This window comes from Tursiops truncatus, chromosome 2 (assembly GCF_011762595.2).
Source record: "Tursiops truncatus isolate mTurTru1 chromosome 2, mTurTru1.mat.Y, whole genome shotgun sequence".
Taxonomy (NCBI): domain Eukaryota; kingdom Metazoa; phylum Chordata; class Mammalia; order Artiodactyla; family Delphinidae; genus Tursiops; species Tursiops truncatus.
The window spans coordinates 139634981-139652491 of NC_047035.1; the positions used below are offsets into that span (position 1 = coordinate 139634981).

The following is a 17511-nucleotide window of genomic DNA, read 5'->3' on the forward strand; positions in this document are numbered from 1 at the left end:
GTATTAGGTCAGTGGTTCTAAAAGAATTTTTCTTCCTCAGTGTATTTGGGAGCCACCACATGTTTACACTGGTAGCAGGGTTACAGACGTGTGTTACGTGTGTGTGTTGTCTGGGGGAAATATATACATATATATGTACATATATACATATATATATGTACATATATTTATATTTTGTAGCTCTGTCCATAACTGGGCCTGGAAGCAATGACATGCCAGTAGCAATGACCATCTCTGGCACCCATGTCTTGATAGACATGTCAAAAGGTCACAGAAGCCAGTCTGATGGAGCCTTCCCACTGGCCAAACCTAGAACACTTAGAACATCAAAATACATAATAGTAAATGATTATAACCTACTGAATAAATTAAGAATCCATGATTTCATATTGATACAAATAAATATGTGGGTAAAGGGAAAAGCCTGTCCTTACAGCAGAATGCCAACTAAATTGGAAAAAAATCATCATTTGGCACTCACTACAATAATAACTGATGGGGAATCATCAATGGATGAGGAAACTCTTGGGTCAAAGTCTGATGAGTAATAGGATATTTACATAGTCTCAAGAGTATTCCATAACAGGATACCTACAATTACAAAAAAAAATTAATTTATTTTTGTAATTAATAATCACAAAAAAAGAGTGATTTTTCAGTGCAAGTCTGGCAGACAACAACACCTTAACCAAATGATCAAAGTTAACTAACATCACCAGTAATATAGAATGAATCAACACCAAATGCCTCCTGATAGGATACACTGAGAACATATCACCACTTCTGTGATATTCCCCTCAAAAATGACGAATACAAATCCAATCAGGAGGAAACATAAACTGAGGGACAGTCCTCAAAACAACTGGCCTTCACTCTTCAAAACTGTCAAAATCATGAAAGACAGAATGCAATGCATAATCTAGGATTTTCTTTTGCTAGGAAGGATATTATTGGGACAACTGGTGAAACTGGAATAAGGTTTACAGATAAAGTAATAGTACTGCATCAATGAATATTTTCTAATTTTGATAACTGTACTGAGGTTATGCAAGAGAATTCCTTGTTTTTAGGAGATGTACAGTAAAGTATTTAGGGTTAAAAGGATATGTCTGCAACTTACTCTCAAATGTTTGAGGGAAATAGAGAGAAAGAATGATAGAGCAATTACAGTAAAATGCTACCATTTGGGGTTTCCTGTGAAAGTTATACAGGAATTCTTGCACTAAACTGTACATCAGAAATTATGTCAAAAAATTTAAAATATACATATTCTAATGGGCTTTTATGAGATAATAGAAAAGATACACTGGTCTCTGCTCCCAGTTCCTGGGCACAGGGTTCCTGGAACTCTTGTAAATTCTTAAGTGATAAAGCAGTACGAGCAGGACTCCCCCGGTGGCGCAGTGGTTAAGAATCCGCCTGCCAATGCAGGGGACACAGGTTCGAGCCCTGGTCTGGGAAGATCCCACGTACCACGGAGCAACTGAGCCCGTGAGCCACAACTACTGAGCCTGCGCTCTAGAGCCCATGCTCTGTAACAAGAGAAGCCAGTGCACGGCAACAAAGAGTAGCCCCCACTCGCCGCAACTAGAGAAACCCCACGCGCAACAACAAAGACCCAATGCAGCGAAAAAAAAAAAGAGCACTAGGAGCATCTTTTGTTCTCTTGAGGCAACTGTGGGTGGGCTCCTGGGTGGGGGATGGTCACCAGAAAGACCAAGCCATGATTAGAAACTTGGAATTTTCGGTCCTACCCCCATCCACCAGAGAAGGGAGTCAGTCTAGAAGTGGAGTCAATAATTGTTCATGCCTACGTGAGGAAGCCTCCATTAAATCCCAAAAGTATGGGGTTCAGAGAGGTTCTAGGTTGGCAAACACATCCATGTACTGGAGGCTGATGCACCCCAACTCCACAGGGACAGAAGCTCCTGTGCTCAGGACCTTCCCAGACCTTGCCCTGTGTATCTTTTCATCTGACTGTTTATCTGTGTCCTTTACCATAGCCTTTAATAAACTGGTAAATGTAAGTAAGTGTCTCCCTGAGTTCTGTGAGCTGCTCTTGCAAGTCACTGAATTCAAGCAGGAGGAGGTCACGGGAACCTCTGATTTGTAGCCAAGTCAGACAGAAGTTGCGAGTACCCTGTGGATTGGCCCCTGAAGCAGAGTGGTAAGAATCTTGTGGGACTGAGCCCTTAACCTGTGGGACCTGACACTATCTCTGGATAGTTGACAGAGAACCACTTGATATAAGGAAAAACCTCCATACATTTGGTGACTAGAAGTGAAATATTCTATGTGAGCAGTAAAGGAGAGAAACACAGAAGGGAAAGACTGGGTTTTTCCTTACTCAGTAGGGAGAAATGGGTTGTTTTTCTAAAAGAGCTTTAATATAGTATTTTAAAATAATGATATAAATACAAACCTTCTCTGGAGTAACATAAAGAAGTTTTATAATCGGGTCTTTTTTTGATAACTGGAGGTAAATATTTGTAGCTTCTGAGTCAGTCTTATCACCTGTCAGATATGTAGCCGGAATCTAAGCATAAAAGTAGTAAACAATTTAAATTTTACCCATTAATCTGATCAAGATTACATTTATCCGTAGGTTTCATAAATATTTTACAAGTCACATATCACACCTGTCAAAGGAAAGAGAATCTCAACATAATAAAAAGTAATCAGTACATATTTTTTAAAAACCCTTGTTAACCATAAGTCAAATATTCTTCCCATTGTTTACTTTTCTTTTCTTTTTCCCATTTCTTTACTTCCTTAGCTTTTCATATCTGTAAGTAAGATAAATATGAATTCAGCATCCAGAAGGTTCCAGTCCTAATGTATGACCACATTTTTTTTTTTTTAAGGTAAATGCATCTTTTGGGTTTTAATGCATACCAACACTGAAAGGACCATAACATCATGAATGGCTGAACAATGGCTACCATCACTGTACTAAAACATGCTTGGGAAGAAAAATCAAACCAGTGGTCTTGTTGAGGGGTGGTGGTTCATAAAGCTGAACACAGTTCTGTTTGATCACAGTATGTAGGATTTAATAGACTGTATTCATATACTTTCTTAACCTCAGCCAGGAGGAAAAAGGACATATGTGCGTGGGCATGCACATGTGTATACATTTTAAGATATTAAGGGAGTGAGAGAGAACTAAGCTGATCTGACAGGAGTAAAAAAAGAAATCCTTCCATATTAGAAAAAAAAATTTACATCAGTAAAATACAGGTTAAAAGTTCTTACCAAAATACATTCTTCTAGAGTAAAATCAGACTGAATTCCAGAAGGTTACCTGTACCAGAATTCTCAAAGACTTGTTCTTAAATGTACAACTTAATATAACTGCCGTGCTTTATTCTTATAATCCATGAACTATTTAATGAAAAAGGTTACCCAGAGTACTGAAATATAATTGTTTTTAAATTATGTTTTTATTAGCATTTTTATTATAATTGGTAGTGTTTTAACTTACATCAAAGGAAGTCAGCTTTTGGACTTGATCTATTATAAGTGATCTCAAGGGAGAAATGACAATAGTGACCCCGGGAGAAACACAGGCAGGGAGCTGGTAACACAAGCTTTTACCACCTCCTAAAAGAAATCACAACAACAAAAAAACCTGTCAGATTCTATTTTGAGAGTATGAAGGCAAAAGTTACAATATAAATTACATATAATATTTAAAGTAATTAACTAATAGGACACCAAGTGATATTCTCCATGGTGCCAAAATATGCCATATTTGAATGAGCCAAAATACTTGGGCAATTTAAATGTGTAAAAATGATCTCTTGGGACATCTTATGTATGTGCATATCATAGCAAAAGCAAGAATCAGGGCAGGAAACTTAAATGCAACAGAATTACTTTAAAAGTCTACTTGAGAAAGACCCTGAAAAATGCCCCCTTGAAACCCTAGAGGATAATGGAAAGCCATGAAAACCACTGGACGAGGGAGGCGAGAATTCTACCATTGAACCAACGCCTCAAACCTCTGCACGATATCAATGCCAGGGTCCTCTCCAGCTTTAGTTTTGGAGTACCAAATTGGAGTCAAATCAGAAGACACAGACTGAACAAGTTAATGAAGTATGAAATGCTGCTGATTAAACAAACCAACACTGTCTAAAATTTAAAATCAGCTTGAAAAAATTCGGATACCCAGGCAACATTATTTAATGACGATGGCAACAACTGATCGAAGGTCACAACAAAGGTGAGTAAAAGGCAGAGGGAAGACTACATGTGAATAATGAAACTCCAAACTCCCTATGCTGCTGCTGCTTTTTTTTTTTTAATTGAAGTATAGTTGATTTACAGTGTCCCCATGCCTCTTATCCTAATGGCTTATTTAATATTCTTATTTGGATGACTATAAATCATTGAACAGCTGTTATAAACTTTAATAGCATGATGAAAAGTCCTGGATCTCTTCAAAACTGAGGACAAGAAAGAACTACACTCAATGCTTTTCACTTAATCCTCAAGACATTCTGTGAAGTGGGCACGTTGGTATTATCCCCACTGCGCACATGAGGAGACTGGGGTTCAGGGAGTGAAGTGCCTTGCTCAAGTCCACACTGTTAATAAGTGGCAGAACTGTGCTTTAAGCCTAGGGCATCGCTCCAAAGCTGATGATTTTTAACCACCATACAACACTAGGTTGTACCAGATAAACTGCCAGAAATGGTCGTGGTCTCTGACAGTAACTTTTTGGCTCATGTTCCAGGCTAATTTCGACTAGAAAAAAGAAAAATTCCCAAAGGAAAATCCTAGATCAATTCAACACAACAAGCTTTGAGTTGAAAATCTTAAAGGGCAATAATGCTATCATATCAACAACTAGAATAGAGGATTGAGGTGATACTCTTTCCTAACTATGGCATGGGAGGTTTAGAGGTCCCTAAATGATAGAAATACTGTGTAGGTTCTTTTTATTTTTATTAAAGGGCTTTCATTTAACATCTGCCAATGGATTCCTGCCAATTCATATCTAAAAATACATACCAGTGGGCATTAAGATAAAACAGTCTTCACCAAGTAGTGCAGCATTGATCGCCTCTAGCTGATTAGTTCTAAAATTATGCAGGCCAAATTTTTTATGAAAAATCTTCATCATTTCTTTCGTATGAGGAAAATTAAGACTTTGGAAACGCTCGTGTTTCAGATCTCTGGATGCTAAACTTTGCTCCGACTTGTCTAAGAAAATAATCAATGTTAAGAGAAATCAGGGCATTACTGTAACAAATCAGTTTTAGCATTTTAACCCTTTGCCCTGCATAATCACTGGTGTACGTTTCCTTGCAGCACATCCTTCTTTACCTGTTTATCAGGGTTTCCTCGCTGTCCAGTGTCAAAGCCACCAGAGACATCCTAAGGGCCAAATTCAAGTCTTTCCTTGACTTTTCTGTAGCATCTACCACTACTATTTATTCTCTCCTTCTCTCTTGACCTTCAAGATAATCATGGGTTTTCTACTCGCTTTAAATTCCCTATCCTGGCTCCATTTCCTCCACTTGCCCCTTAAATTTGGGAATCTTTTGGACACTTGGGACTGGGTTTTTTAGACTGGTTTTTTTTTTTGGAATTTTCCTAGTCCTATAACCTTAAACATCACCGATGTGCACACAACGCCTAGATCTCTTTCTTAAGACTTGACGGATGCCCTCCTAAGTTCCAGTCCTGCACGCACCTCGAACTGTCCGCCAGACATTTCTACCTGAACGACTTCCCAACACTTCATGCTCAACAAGCCTTAAAACAGCCCTCCTCAGCTTTGCTCCAAATCTGCCTGCCTCCTGACTTCCCTGTTTCTGTTAACAGTGTCACGGTATTCCCAGTCACTGGGTCTGAAACCGCAGAATCACCCCAACTTCCTCTGGTTCTTCTTCCATGGCGTCTCTCACGCCCACCCCCATGCTGCCTCCTCGCTGTTGCAACTCTGGCTCCGCACAGAGAACAAGAGGTGCTCACGCCAGTGCTGGCGGTTACATCAACCCCGGCACTCAACCACCGCAAAGATAACTGCGAACACCAAGTATGACATGCCCAAACATGACACAAAAATAAATCCATTAATGGTTATTTTAAAGGTCAACAGAGGAACTGTAAGAACAACCTCCGTGGCATTAAGTCATCAATGGCAAAAACAGGGAGGACTGTACTTTACAAAAACTTACACGTATAAACTTGTTTCAGTTAAAAAAAACCCACTTTTTGATAACTTTATAGGGTCGATGTAAGGTTTTAAAATTAATTTTGGGTTTTCTCTGCAGCCTTTACAACGTCTAATTTCACTCTTCCAAAAACTTCTCTCAGTAAACTGTGAGCTCCAAGAGGGCAGGAACTCTTCATTACTCATCTATTACCAGGACCTGTGCACAGAACATGGCACACAGTGGGCACTCCATAAATATCTGCTGAATGAATTAAAATGATTCTAGACCAAAAGAAATAACTTGACTGATTTAAGAAATTTCTGACTTCTTACCTTTCTTAGGCTGTCCTAAATTTTAATATTTGAAGACATAAAACATGTTTCTACTTTATAAACTGATCAGTTCTCATCAATCCAGAATTCTAAAAATACACACAATTACAATTTTAACATAAATTCAGCTTTGCTTTTTATCCATCCCCCATAATCATTAAAAACTTGGCCCTCATGAGCTTTATTGTTTTAGGGACTGAAAAATGTTAATTTAAAGGCAAAGCACATTTGTAATGACTTTAGAGTTTTACTACAATAGGTTATAATTACACATTTTATAAAACTACAGCTGCTACAGAGACAAAAGAGCAACTTGCTTTTGAAATTGTGATTTGTAATTCATATTATCAGCAGAAATTTGCATAGAAACAATGTTGTTTTCAGGCCATGATGATTTGCTATGGTTTTTCTTATACGATTCCTATTTTGGACAGTTTTGTTTTCATATAAAATATAAGCATTCAATTTATTTTAAACTTACCAGTGTAATTCTGAATTGACTCTGAGAAGTTTTTATTCTGAGCAGTAGATGCCAGAAGACAGTCCGTCTTGGCTGAAGAAGAAATTCTTTCTGATACTGATTTAACGGGCCGACCTTCCTTAATAGGTTGATAGGCAGCTGTGGAAGACTTGCTGGCTGCTAAATTATGCATCACATTTTCCCAGTCATCATCATCATCATCAAAGTCATCTATGTCAAAACTGTCAATATCACAGGACGCCTGGATTTCTCTTTCCAAGTCATTCATAGAGGTAGTGTGTTTATTCTGATCTTTCACAGCAGTGCTTGTGAGAACATTTCCTGGGAAATAAGAGCTTTCATTTCTTTTTTCAACCCTTGGTGTTTCAGCCCAGTTGCTACTTACAAAGGACTCCTGTAAATGGGAATTGAATAACGGTCTCTCAAAGAGATTCTTGGTGGTGGCTGAGAATCCTGTCTTTCCTGGGGTAGGAGTCAGTAAACACTCCCCAGTAGAAATGGAATTTGAGGGAAGGTTTGGAAAAGTGAACTCCTTAACAGAATTCCCTGTAGGACAGGAATCACCCTTTGGAAATGCACAAGGTGGGGAAACAGATGCCATATCCTTCACAGAGCTACCAAGTGAATCAGGCCTGCATCTCCACAATGAGCCAAGAACACTGGCATCACTCGTATTAAAATCTGCTTCAGCCAGGAGTTTCCTTCTGAAGAGAGAGCACAGAACATCAAATTAATTATAAGTAGTCAGCTATGGTAGGCACACAAGTTTATCTTTAGTTTTCATGCCAGATTGTGGCAAAATATATCCTCTTTCTTCCAACCTTAAAAATTTGAATACAAATGCTAAAGGAACAGTTGTTGTTGTTGTTGTTGTTTTTTGCAGCAACTTTAAAGAGACTTTTAATGACTGGGGTGTGGCTGGACCTAAATGTTGAATGGTTTAGGGCACTGGGGACTGAAGTCAAGCAATCAGTAGGCCATCTGAGACTGCTGCTGGCGGTAGCCACCGTGGCGCAGGTAGCCCTCATTTGAAAAAGTAATAAATTTAAGACACAGTGTATAGCACAGGAAACTCTACTCAATACTCTGTAATAACCAATATGGGAAAAGAATCTGAAAAAGAATAGATATATGTACATGTATAGCTGAATCACTTTTTTTGTATACCTGAAACCAACACAACATTGTAAATCAACTACATTCCAATTAAAAAAAAAAAAAAGACAAAGTGATAATTATCTTATTCAATTTCTTGGCCAGAATGCCTGGAAATCTTGCCCCATACATTTGTGACTTACAGTAGTGTTGGAAAGGCAATCAGATATATTCCAGAAGGAGAAAAATCGATACCTTATGTCCCGCTGCTGGAGCAGTTTGTTCCCACAATCCAAAGTTTTCAGCTTGTCATCAGGAATAGTGTCAACTAATTCACAGATATGGTCCATCACACGAATAAGTTGCTGCTGTAAACTTATCTGTCTAGCTATAAAGTATTTATGTTGTTAATATTTTTTGTCAACAACAAAAAAGACTTAACAATTTGAAAGCCATGCATGTAAAACTTGAAGTAGTTTACAAACGAGATTAGAAACAACCATATATTCTCCCATTATCTGCCTATGAAATAATTTGAAGTCATACTGTCTCTATTCTAGATCATAAGAGCTCATAACTATGCTATCCTTTCATTTCATGTTAATTCTTATTATTTCTCTTAGGGTAACCAAAGTTGTTGTAAGATACAAAAGTTCATGATGTTTTACTAACTTCAGGTGTAAATCTCACCATGCCCATACAAAGTACATTATAAAGTGTGGACAGGTAAGAACCTCACCTGTTGCTCTGGTTTGCCTGCCAACCAGTGTTTCCTAACAGTACAGCACTTGGACTTTCTTTTTGGAGACTACTCCCATCCCCACTCCCACGTCCTCAGTGGGCATCTGATGTAAGGCAGCTCAATGAGAATGAGATCTAAGAGTTTTTCGACTGACTGGAAAAGAGGACCTCTCTCTTTAACAAGTTGGACAGGCTGCTGGTGGCCATCTCTGCCACCACGGAGAAAAACACAAGCTTGAAAATAAGACCAACACAAGGAAAAGCAGAAAACAGAGATGGAAGGAAATGGGAGATTGAGACGGAGAGGTGGGATGAAAGAGAAGAGAGTGAAGGCAGGTGTGAAAGAGAGAAATTCCTGATAACAACGTCTGGACATCTGAATCTGGCCAGCCCACTTCACACTTTTAAATTTCAGCTATGTAACTAAGAAATAATGTCAAAGGAGGGGTGGCTTTATACGACGGAAAGAAAAAAAAATGGGTTAGGGTAGCAATGGGAAGCAAGGAAGATGCCTACCTACCTCTGGGGCCTAAGGTATGCAGGAGAAATAAACAGTTTAGGTGGGCTGCAGAGGCAACAGTATTCTCAGAAGACAATCAGAGAAGAGAATGACGCTACTGGGAAATTGTTGACCGAGGGCAGCTGGTTGAAGGGTCTAAGGGGCTGGAAGGAGAGGAAGAGAGGACAGACAGGGGTGGTGGTGGGGACAGAACACAGACGATGGGACGCATGCGTCTGTGTGAAAATGACCTGGGGGTGTGGACTTTTACTAGTTTTGGCTGATGTAAATAGGGTCATGAAGTATGAAATGGTAAAAATGGACTTGCTGGGTTCCTGTTTCACATCTGTTTTCTCTGCAAGGAGAATGGGCACTGGATTGGAGAGAGGAGCATAAACAACAGTCCAAAGGAAATGAAAACCAAGACAGGCTCAGAGAAATACAGCTATTGGAAAGGAGCTCAAGTCTTCGTCTAGACAGATTACACCTCAGAGTACAAAGGAAACCTGCAAAGAAAATGTCACTGATGCATGCGGCATCTAGTGAATAGGAGAGGTGATGGAAGAGTGAAGACAGGCAAATATTGTTTTAATTTTCAAAAAAATTCTAAAGGGATGCCAAAAGCTTCAGGCTGGTGATCTTAAAGTTAATTCAAGGCAAAATTCCAGAACATGTTATCAAATGGCTGCTTTGTGAGCTCTAAGAAAAAAAGGAAACAATTATAGAGTTAGCAAGAGTTCATAAAAATAAACCAGCCATCTCAACGTATTTCCTTCTTTGAAAGGATTACTAGACTAGCAGATAATGACAGCTACCATTTATTGAAGGCCTACAGTATGCTGGGCACTTTACCTTGAATCCTGACAACTACTGGGCAAGGCAGGCACTATTTTCCTCATTTAACAGAAGAAGAAACTGAGGTCCAAAGAAGGTTAATTAATTAGGCATAGTCACCCAGCCAGGAGTGGGAAGAGGCAGGCTTGTATACTAGGTCTGCATCACTCTAGAGCCAATGTCCCACCTGTTCCCTCTTGCTGCCTCAGACCTTGAACTTCTAGAGTCATATGACTGAGTCTTTTGCATCCCCGTGGACAAGGGAGAGAAACAGTCTGAAGGCAGACGTGTAACAAGATGAACAAGAAGTGGTGATGAAGGGACTGATGTCAGCTGAGAGGGAGGCCGCTAATGACATTCTGTGGGACTCTGTCCTTGCTCTCGTCCTCACTAACCATTTTAACCAGTGAAACTTAATGAGGCAGAAACAGTATACTGCAGTGGCTATCAATGTAAACTCAAGAGCCTTAAGACTGCTGGGTTCAAATCCTAGCTCTGCTGCTGTCTAACTCTATGACCATGAGTAATTATTTAACTCTCCTGTACCTGGGTTTCCTTATTTGTAAAACAGGATAACAGAAACCACCTTAAAGGATCACTGTGAGGATTAAATTAGTTAATATTAAGGCACTTAGAAGAGTGCCTACAACATCAGGTTTTTCAGGAACATCTCTAACAATAAACTCAGAGACCAAAATAAACAAAAAGAAATTCAGAGGAAACAGGAACAACACACAGAGATCGCTACACATGTGCGTGTGCCTGCACACACCCCCCCCCCCCCATAAGTACAGCACCCATCAAACAAGGATAGAAAACGTTACAGAAATACTCAGAGAATACAACACAGCTCTTGGAAATTAATTTGATGAAAATGAAAAATTCCATCAAAGAGTTAATTTAAAAATTGAGGAAATCTCCCAGAAAGCAAAAAGGCAAGAGATGAAAAATAGAAAAGTTAATTAATGGACGTCTAATAGCCCAATAATTAAAGTTCCAAGAAGAGTGAAAGAGAAAAGAAAAAACAAAATAAAAAGGAATGATACCAGAAAAAATTTCAGAATAGAAGGACACAAATCTCTAGCCTAAAAAAGCCTCTGGGAAGTAGGAATCAGGAGTGGGAAAGGAGACAGCTGTTTTTCAAAGCCTTGTAGTGCTACTGGATTATTTATACCAGATATTTAATAGAAAAGTTAAAAATGAATTAGAGACAAATCAAACAAACAAAAAGTATTAAACTTCAAGCGGACACCAAGAATCAAACCCAGAGAACCAGGAGGATGAAAGGTCTAGAAACCAGTACCTATAAAGAAGAGGTAAAAGATCTAACATTATTTAGCGCTAGGCGCTTCAGACTTATCTCACAAAGATTAAAGTTACAGGAAGGCAAAATTTTGGTTCAGTAAGAGAAATAATTCATTGTCTATTTTGAAAACGTTACTTGTTAGAAAGTCACCTTGTGAGAAAACAAGTTTCTCGGTTTCTGAGCTGTTCGAGCAACAATGGTTAACCCATGGTGGTTGGTTATTATGGATGATTCACTGTTACAGGAAAAGGAACTGAGCTCACCATCGTGTACTATACCGTCACAGGTTAAGAATACAATCTTATTTTGTTTTCATAAGTAAGCAGTTACAATATGTGTTATGTCCCAAACACTTTTGTACCATCATAGCTTGTGCTGGTTTCTTGATTAGGCTGCTTTGTAGTCATTTTCTCAGATTTTGACAAGTCTTCTGATATGCTAAGACCATCCTTGCTGTCAGAGGTGTCAAGATCCTTCAACACACTACAAATTAAAAAATATTAAACTGATCACAGTACAGACTAGACCAAATGCATACTTTTTCCTCTAATATTTTCCACAACTGGTCAGATGCTATGTGACAGAAAAGAGGAACATGTCTTTCTGTCTCCTCTATTCTAAAACCTCTTTAGCTGGCACTCAAAGTTTTCCATCTTTTGGCCCCAATATTATTTTTAATTAATTAATTAATTAATAATTTATTTCTGGCTGCATGGGTCTTCGTTGCTGTGCGCAGGCCCTCTCTATTGTGGCTAGCAGGGGCTGCTCTTTGTTGCAGTGCGCGGGCTTCTCATTGTGGTGGCTTCTTTTGTGGCAGAGCACGGGCTCTAGGCGCGTGGGTTTCAGTAGTTTTGGTATGTGGACTCAATAATTGTAGCTCACAGGCTCTAGAGCACAGGCTCAGTAGTTGTGGTGCACGGGCTCAGTTGCTCCGTGGCAGGTGGGATCTTCCCGGACCAGGGATCAAACCCGTGTGCCCCGCATTGGCAGGTAGATTCTTAACCACTTTGCCACCAGGGAAGACCCTGGCCCCAATATTAACACATATAAACATGGTCAGTCTGATTGGATATAAAAAATACTTTTTAAAAGTAACAAAATAAATAGTCCTAAAGGAGTATTAAAGAGAGGGTACTATGGCAATCCAAAGAAAGATAACACTTTCTGGAACTTGAGAAGGCTTTGCCAAGAAAGTAGGATTTGAGGAAACCTTGAATGATGGGTATGGAAAAGTGACAGCTTACAAAGGAGAGATAAAAAAGACAATTCTATTTACTCGATATTCAGGAATCAACTGTACTTTTCTAAAGCAGGATTTTGGAATGCAATCTTCTAACTAAATCAAAGAATGATGAATAACTATGTTATAAGTCTCATTACGCTACTGAGCTTAGGGTTACTGTAAGAGCATTACTGGAGATAAAGCTGTAAAGGTAATTTGGGGTCTGAAGATGGAGGATTTTGAGGCCCAGCTAAAGAGGTTTAGGAATACAGGAGTTACAAAAACATGTTCTCTTTTCTGTCATATATTACCTGAACATTACACCTCTGAAATTAATTCAGAAGTCACAACCAGCACATTAAAATGAAATAAAATATAACAGAAAATTTGTGTGCACTGCACATACAGTATCATTTGTGAAAATTCTGTTTTAGTTTTATAATGTATACAAATATGTATACTAGGTTGTAATGGAAAAATATAGAGAGAATTTACCTTGGAAACAACCATTTTCCAACTGCTGAAGATCTAGGTAAAATAAATTATGGTATGAAAATTCATTAAATTATGTAGCCATTAAAAGGAATAAAAATAATGACTATGTAGGAATATGTAAAATGTTTTAAAAATAATGTTAAAAGAAAAGCAGATTGAAAAATTATAGCTACATGTTGATTATGGCAATGTAAAAATCATATACACATGTAGAGAAGAAACAAAACAATGTGGCTAGGGAACGGGGGAGGAACAAATTAGGAGAACAGAAACAAAATAGATAAGGAATAAGGATTTACTGTATAGCACAGAGCATTATACTCAATGTCTTGTAACAACCTATAATGGAATATAATTGAAAACAAAACAAAACAAAACTGAATCACTATGCTGTATACCTGAAACTAACACAATATTGTAAATCAACTAGACTTCAATTAAAAAAAACAAAAAAACTTAATGTGGATACAGAAAATGTTCGGTTTGTTGGACTGTAAGACTACCAGTAAGTATCCTGTTAATGTGGTTACAATATTATCTGTGCAATACACACTTTTTTAATAAACAAAGAAAAAAGCCAGGCAGTCAACAGGGAACGGTATGGCCCAGAAAATAACCCTACACTGGATCTTAGTCCATTTGCCGTTAATTATCACCCCAGACAATCCCCTGCTCCTCCTTAGGCCTCAATTGCTGCTCCTGTTAAAAGAGAATGCTGATGAATGCTATATGAACTGTTGCTCAGTTTTTTTCCTACAATTCTGTCTCAATTTCTACTGGGAGGTGAAAGAGGGGAGCTCTTACAGTTTTTCTGTTTTGTTGTCTAACAGCAATCATGCTTCAACCTTTCCCACCTCCTTTAACATCTCAACCCACCTGTTAAAACAAAAACCTAGAGAAAACTAGGTTATGCAGGCAAACACCTCCTTCCTGCCTTCAGGTGATATACTAGAGGGATTTGTTTCTCATCAAAATATGGTTAACAGCAGAGTATATACCAGACCACTCAACTGAACTGTGATTTAGACTGGGGTGAGGATGGAGGTAACAAAGACTATTAATATTTTCAGCTATTAATGAACTATAATGAACTATGTGGACTCTATTTTTCCCATAATACTACCACTTAACCACAATCATGTCACTAATTTACCAAAATTCAGTGAATGACAAATACAATGATCAATTCTATTTGGATTTTTTAAAAAGTAAAAACAAAAAAGACGAAAAAGAACACATTACATACTAAGCCACTTCACAAATAAGGTGTTAGTTTTGGGTCATTTCAGATACATGAGATTGGAAATACAGTGTCTTTAGGACTATATTCCACATGCCAAGATCAATTACATAAAACTGTTTAGAGGTCCCATGTAATGAATCATAATGGAACTTTACAGCTTTAGAATACCAACAATTAAATAAAATGTAAATAAATAGGGACTTCTTGATGCTTTCATTTGGATACAAAATAAATTGTGCAGAAGCATGAAATTAATCAATTTTGAGATGATACTACATAACTAAAATTACTTCAGCTACCCCAGAATCAATGTTTATTAATTAATAAACTATTTTACCTAGAGTATTTTAAAGAGGATGAAGAGGTTGAAGTCATTCCTTCTTCTGGAGAAGGTGGAACAAAATCTATGTCATAATCATCTTCATCAAGCTCAACACATGAAGATTTCTCAAATGAATGTAATTCCATTTCTTCCAAGTTTTTCTTCTTTTCACAATTATCTAAAGTACAAAAAAACAGCTGATAAACATAGGTTATTTTAATATTAATGAGACAGAAAGAACAGGGTGTGAGCACTTGTGAGCGCTCTGAGCAAGTCATAAGCACTACCACCACTCTGTGCAATACGAGTTCTCTCCTCTCACACGTTAGTGTTGCCTTGTTTCTTCATAAACGATGATTGAGTCAACTGGATTAAGTCCAATGAGTGCTGGATTGAGGCTGACGATTTGCTTAAGGATTTTCATGACTGTCTCCAGTTAAATTATGAAACCATTATTATCAGTACTTTCGTTTCTCTATTTTTCATTCACACTTAAATAAGAGTGAAGTACAAGTAAGCCTGATAATTGTACAAACACTGTTGTTTATACAGATAAACAATCTCTACTTTACCACAAAGGTGTCTTAGTTATTTAAGTCTCCCAGAGTGTCTCTCTCTTGACTATGTGGGAAAACACTGCCAAACTGTTGCTCTCTAGTTTACCTTTAACCAAATTTTCTCTTCATAAATAGCAACATGTTTGATTAGACTATAGTTTTGCTTATTATCAATCACTTTTCAGTCCTCTCTCACCCTATAGTAACCTTGATGGGATTCAGGTGTTTAAAAATATTAGTCTCATATTTACAACTGTTTCATAACGTGGGTACCTCCACATATGGCTAACGTCAGCTATTAAGTTCTAGACATCTAATAACTATGAGATCTAAACAGAAAACAATTTGCATGTAATTTAAAATACTTTAATAGCATGATTATATCATATTATACATCAACATTAGGTGGTACAAACCATAAAAGAATTATAACACAAAGGCTTAGTTTCACATCCCATTTCTACTACCAACCAGCCAGTAGACCATTAAGAAGCCATTTTAACTTCTATGGAGCTTCTTTTCTTTTCTTTTTATTGAAGTATAGTTGATTTACAATATTGTGCTAGTTTCAGGTGTACAGCAAAGTGATTCAGTTTTTTTTGCAGATTATATTCCATTATAGGATATTACTAGATATTGGGTATAATTTCCTGTGCTATACAATAAATCCTTGTTGCTTATCTATTTTACATATAGTAGTTTGTATCTGTTAATCCCATATTCCTAATTTGTCCCTCCCCCTTCCCTCTCCCCTTTAGTAACCATAAGTTTGTTTTCTATGTCTGCAAGTCTGTTTCTGTTTTGTATATAGATTCATTTTTATTATTTTTTAGATTCCACATGTGATATCATATAGTATTTTTCTTTCTCTGACTTATTTCACTAAGCATTATATTCTCTACATATTTCTTTTTTTTTAAATTAATTAATTAATTATATTTATTTATTTGGCTGCATTGGGTCTTTGTTGTTGCACACGGGCTTTCTCTAGTTGTGGCGAGAGGGGGCTACTCTTCATTGCAGTGCGCGGGCTTCTCCCTGTGGTGGCTTCTCTTGTTACGGAGCATGGGCTCTAGGTGCGCAGGCTTCAGTAGTTGTAGTTCATGGGCTCTAGAGTGCAGGCTCAGTAATTGGGGCTCATGGGCTTAGTTGCTCCGTGGCATGTGAGATCTTCCTGGACGAGGGCTCGAACCTGTGTCCCCTGCACTGGCAGGCAGATTCTTAACCACTGCGCCACCAGAGAAGTCCCTCTACATATTTCTTCATATATAAAATCACGGAGCTATCCTTGTTGTTTACATAAATAGCAGAATAAAATCTTTCATTTCCTTAGTATGCCCTGCCTCAAGAACGTGGCCAACAGATGGTGCTTAGGATGTATAAGCACCTCTGCACATCCTAAGGACAAAAGCTAAATCATATTTGCTGCTGTTCCCAATGCCTAGCTTTGAATAAATACAACCTTTTGAAATGAAATAAAACAATAATTTTTACCTCTTTCCTCTCCCAAATGAGTTTTTAAAGGATGATTTTCCTGAGTATCTTCATTTATAAGCTCTTCGGAATTGGGGTCATCATCAATGCAAATCACATCACTATTTAACCATTCTGAGTCATCCTTCTGTTTCTTAGTCAAAAATGCCTGCTTGCTCTCAGAGGAGGAAGGAGTCAAATCAGTCTTTACTGTATTTGTTTTACCAAGGTGTGCTTTTAGAAAGTTCCTCTTGGACTTTTTTGATTTCTGAGCTGTGCTTACTCTTATGAAGTGGTTTTGGCGTGGTGTCACAAATGCTTTTGAATCTCCAGAAGTATCAAAGTCATCCATATCATCCCAATCACTGAAGGTAATAAGAGAATCTGATGAAGAACTAAATTCTAATTTCTTGAAAGTAGCATCGCGGGATTCCTTTACAAGCAGTGTGTTCTGGGTAGTGCATAAAACTTCCTGAGGAACCTGCGACAAATTTGGCAATAACGGTTTTGAACCAACTCTCTTAGTTTGCTGTCCAGCTGGAGTATTTTTAAAGTCATTGATCTTTGTCTGCTGATTTGTGGTGTGGGGAAAAGGTTCACTGAAGGAAAAGGCTTCAGTAATAGTAACATCTTTATCATTCAACACAGGAGCTTTTGCTACTGACACACTAGTTACACACACATCATTGGCTGAAGATACTTTCTTTTTAAAAGTGAAACCTCTGAAAAATAATCGAAAAA

General features: G+C 37.9%; 1 protein-coding gene across 31 annotated transcripts in view; it reads right to left on the reverse strand.

Moving 5' to 3' along the window:
• The window catches only part of BLM (BLM RecQ like helicase), a 113858-nt gene that overhangs the window by 71909 nt on the left and 24438 nt on the right, over positions 1–17511 (reverse strand). For all 31 annotated transcript variants that reach the window (XR_004525299.2, XR_012329609.1, XR_012329599.1 and 28 more), the window contains exons 3-10: positions 16792–17492; positions 14756–14918; positions 11820–11941; positions 8334–8466; positions 6984–7687; positions 5020–5211; positions 3485–3603; positions 2423–2536 (exon numbers count right to left, since the gene is read on the reverse strand). Coding sequence is in view for 3 of the 31 variants with exons in the window: in XM_073799835.1 (XP_073655936.1) it covers positions 2423–2536; positions 3485–3603; positions 5020–5211; positions 6984–7687; positions 8334–8466; positions 11820–11941; positions 14756–14918; positions 16792–17492 (2248 nt within the window). In the remaining 28 variants the exon portion in view is untranslated. The remainder of the gene's footprint in view (positions 1–2422; positions 2537–3484; positions 3604–5019; positions 5212–6983; positions 7688–8333; positions 8467–11819; positions 11942–14755; positions 14919–16791; positions 17493–17511) is intronic.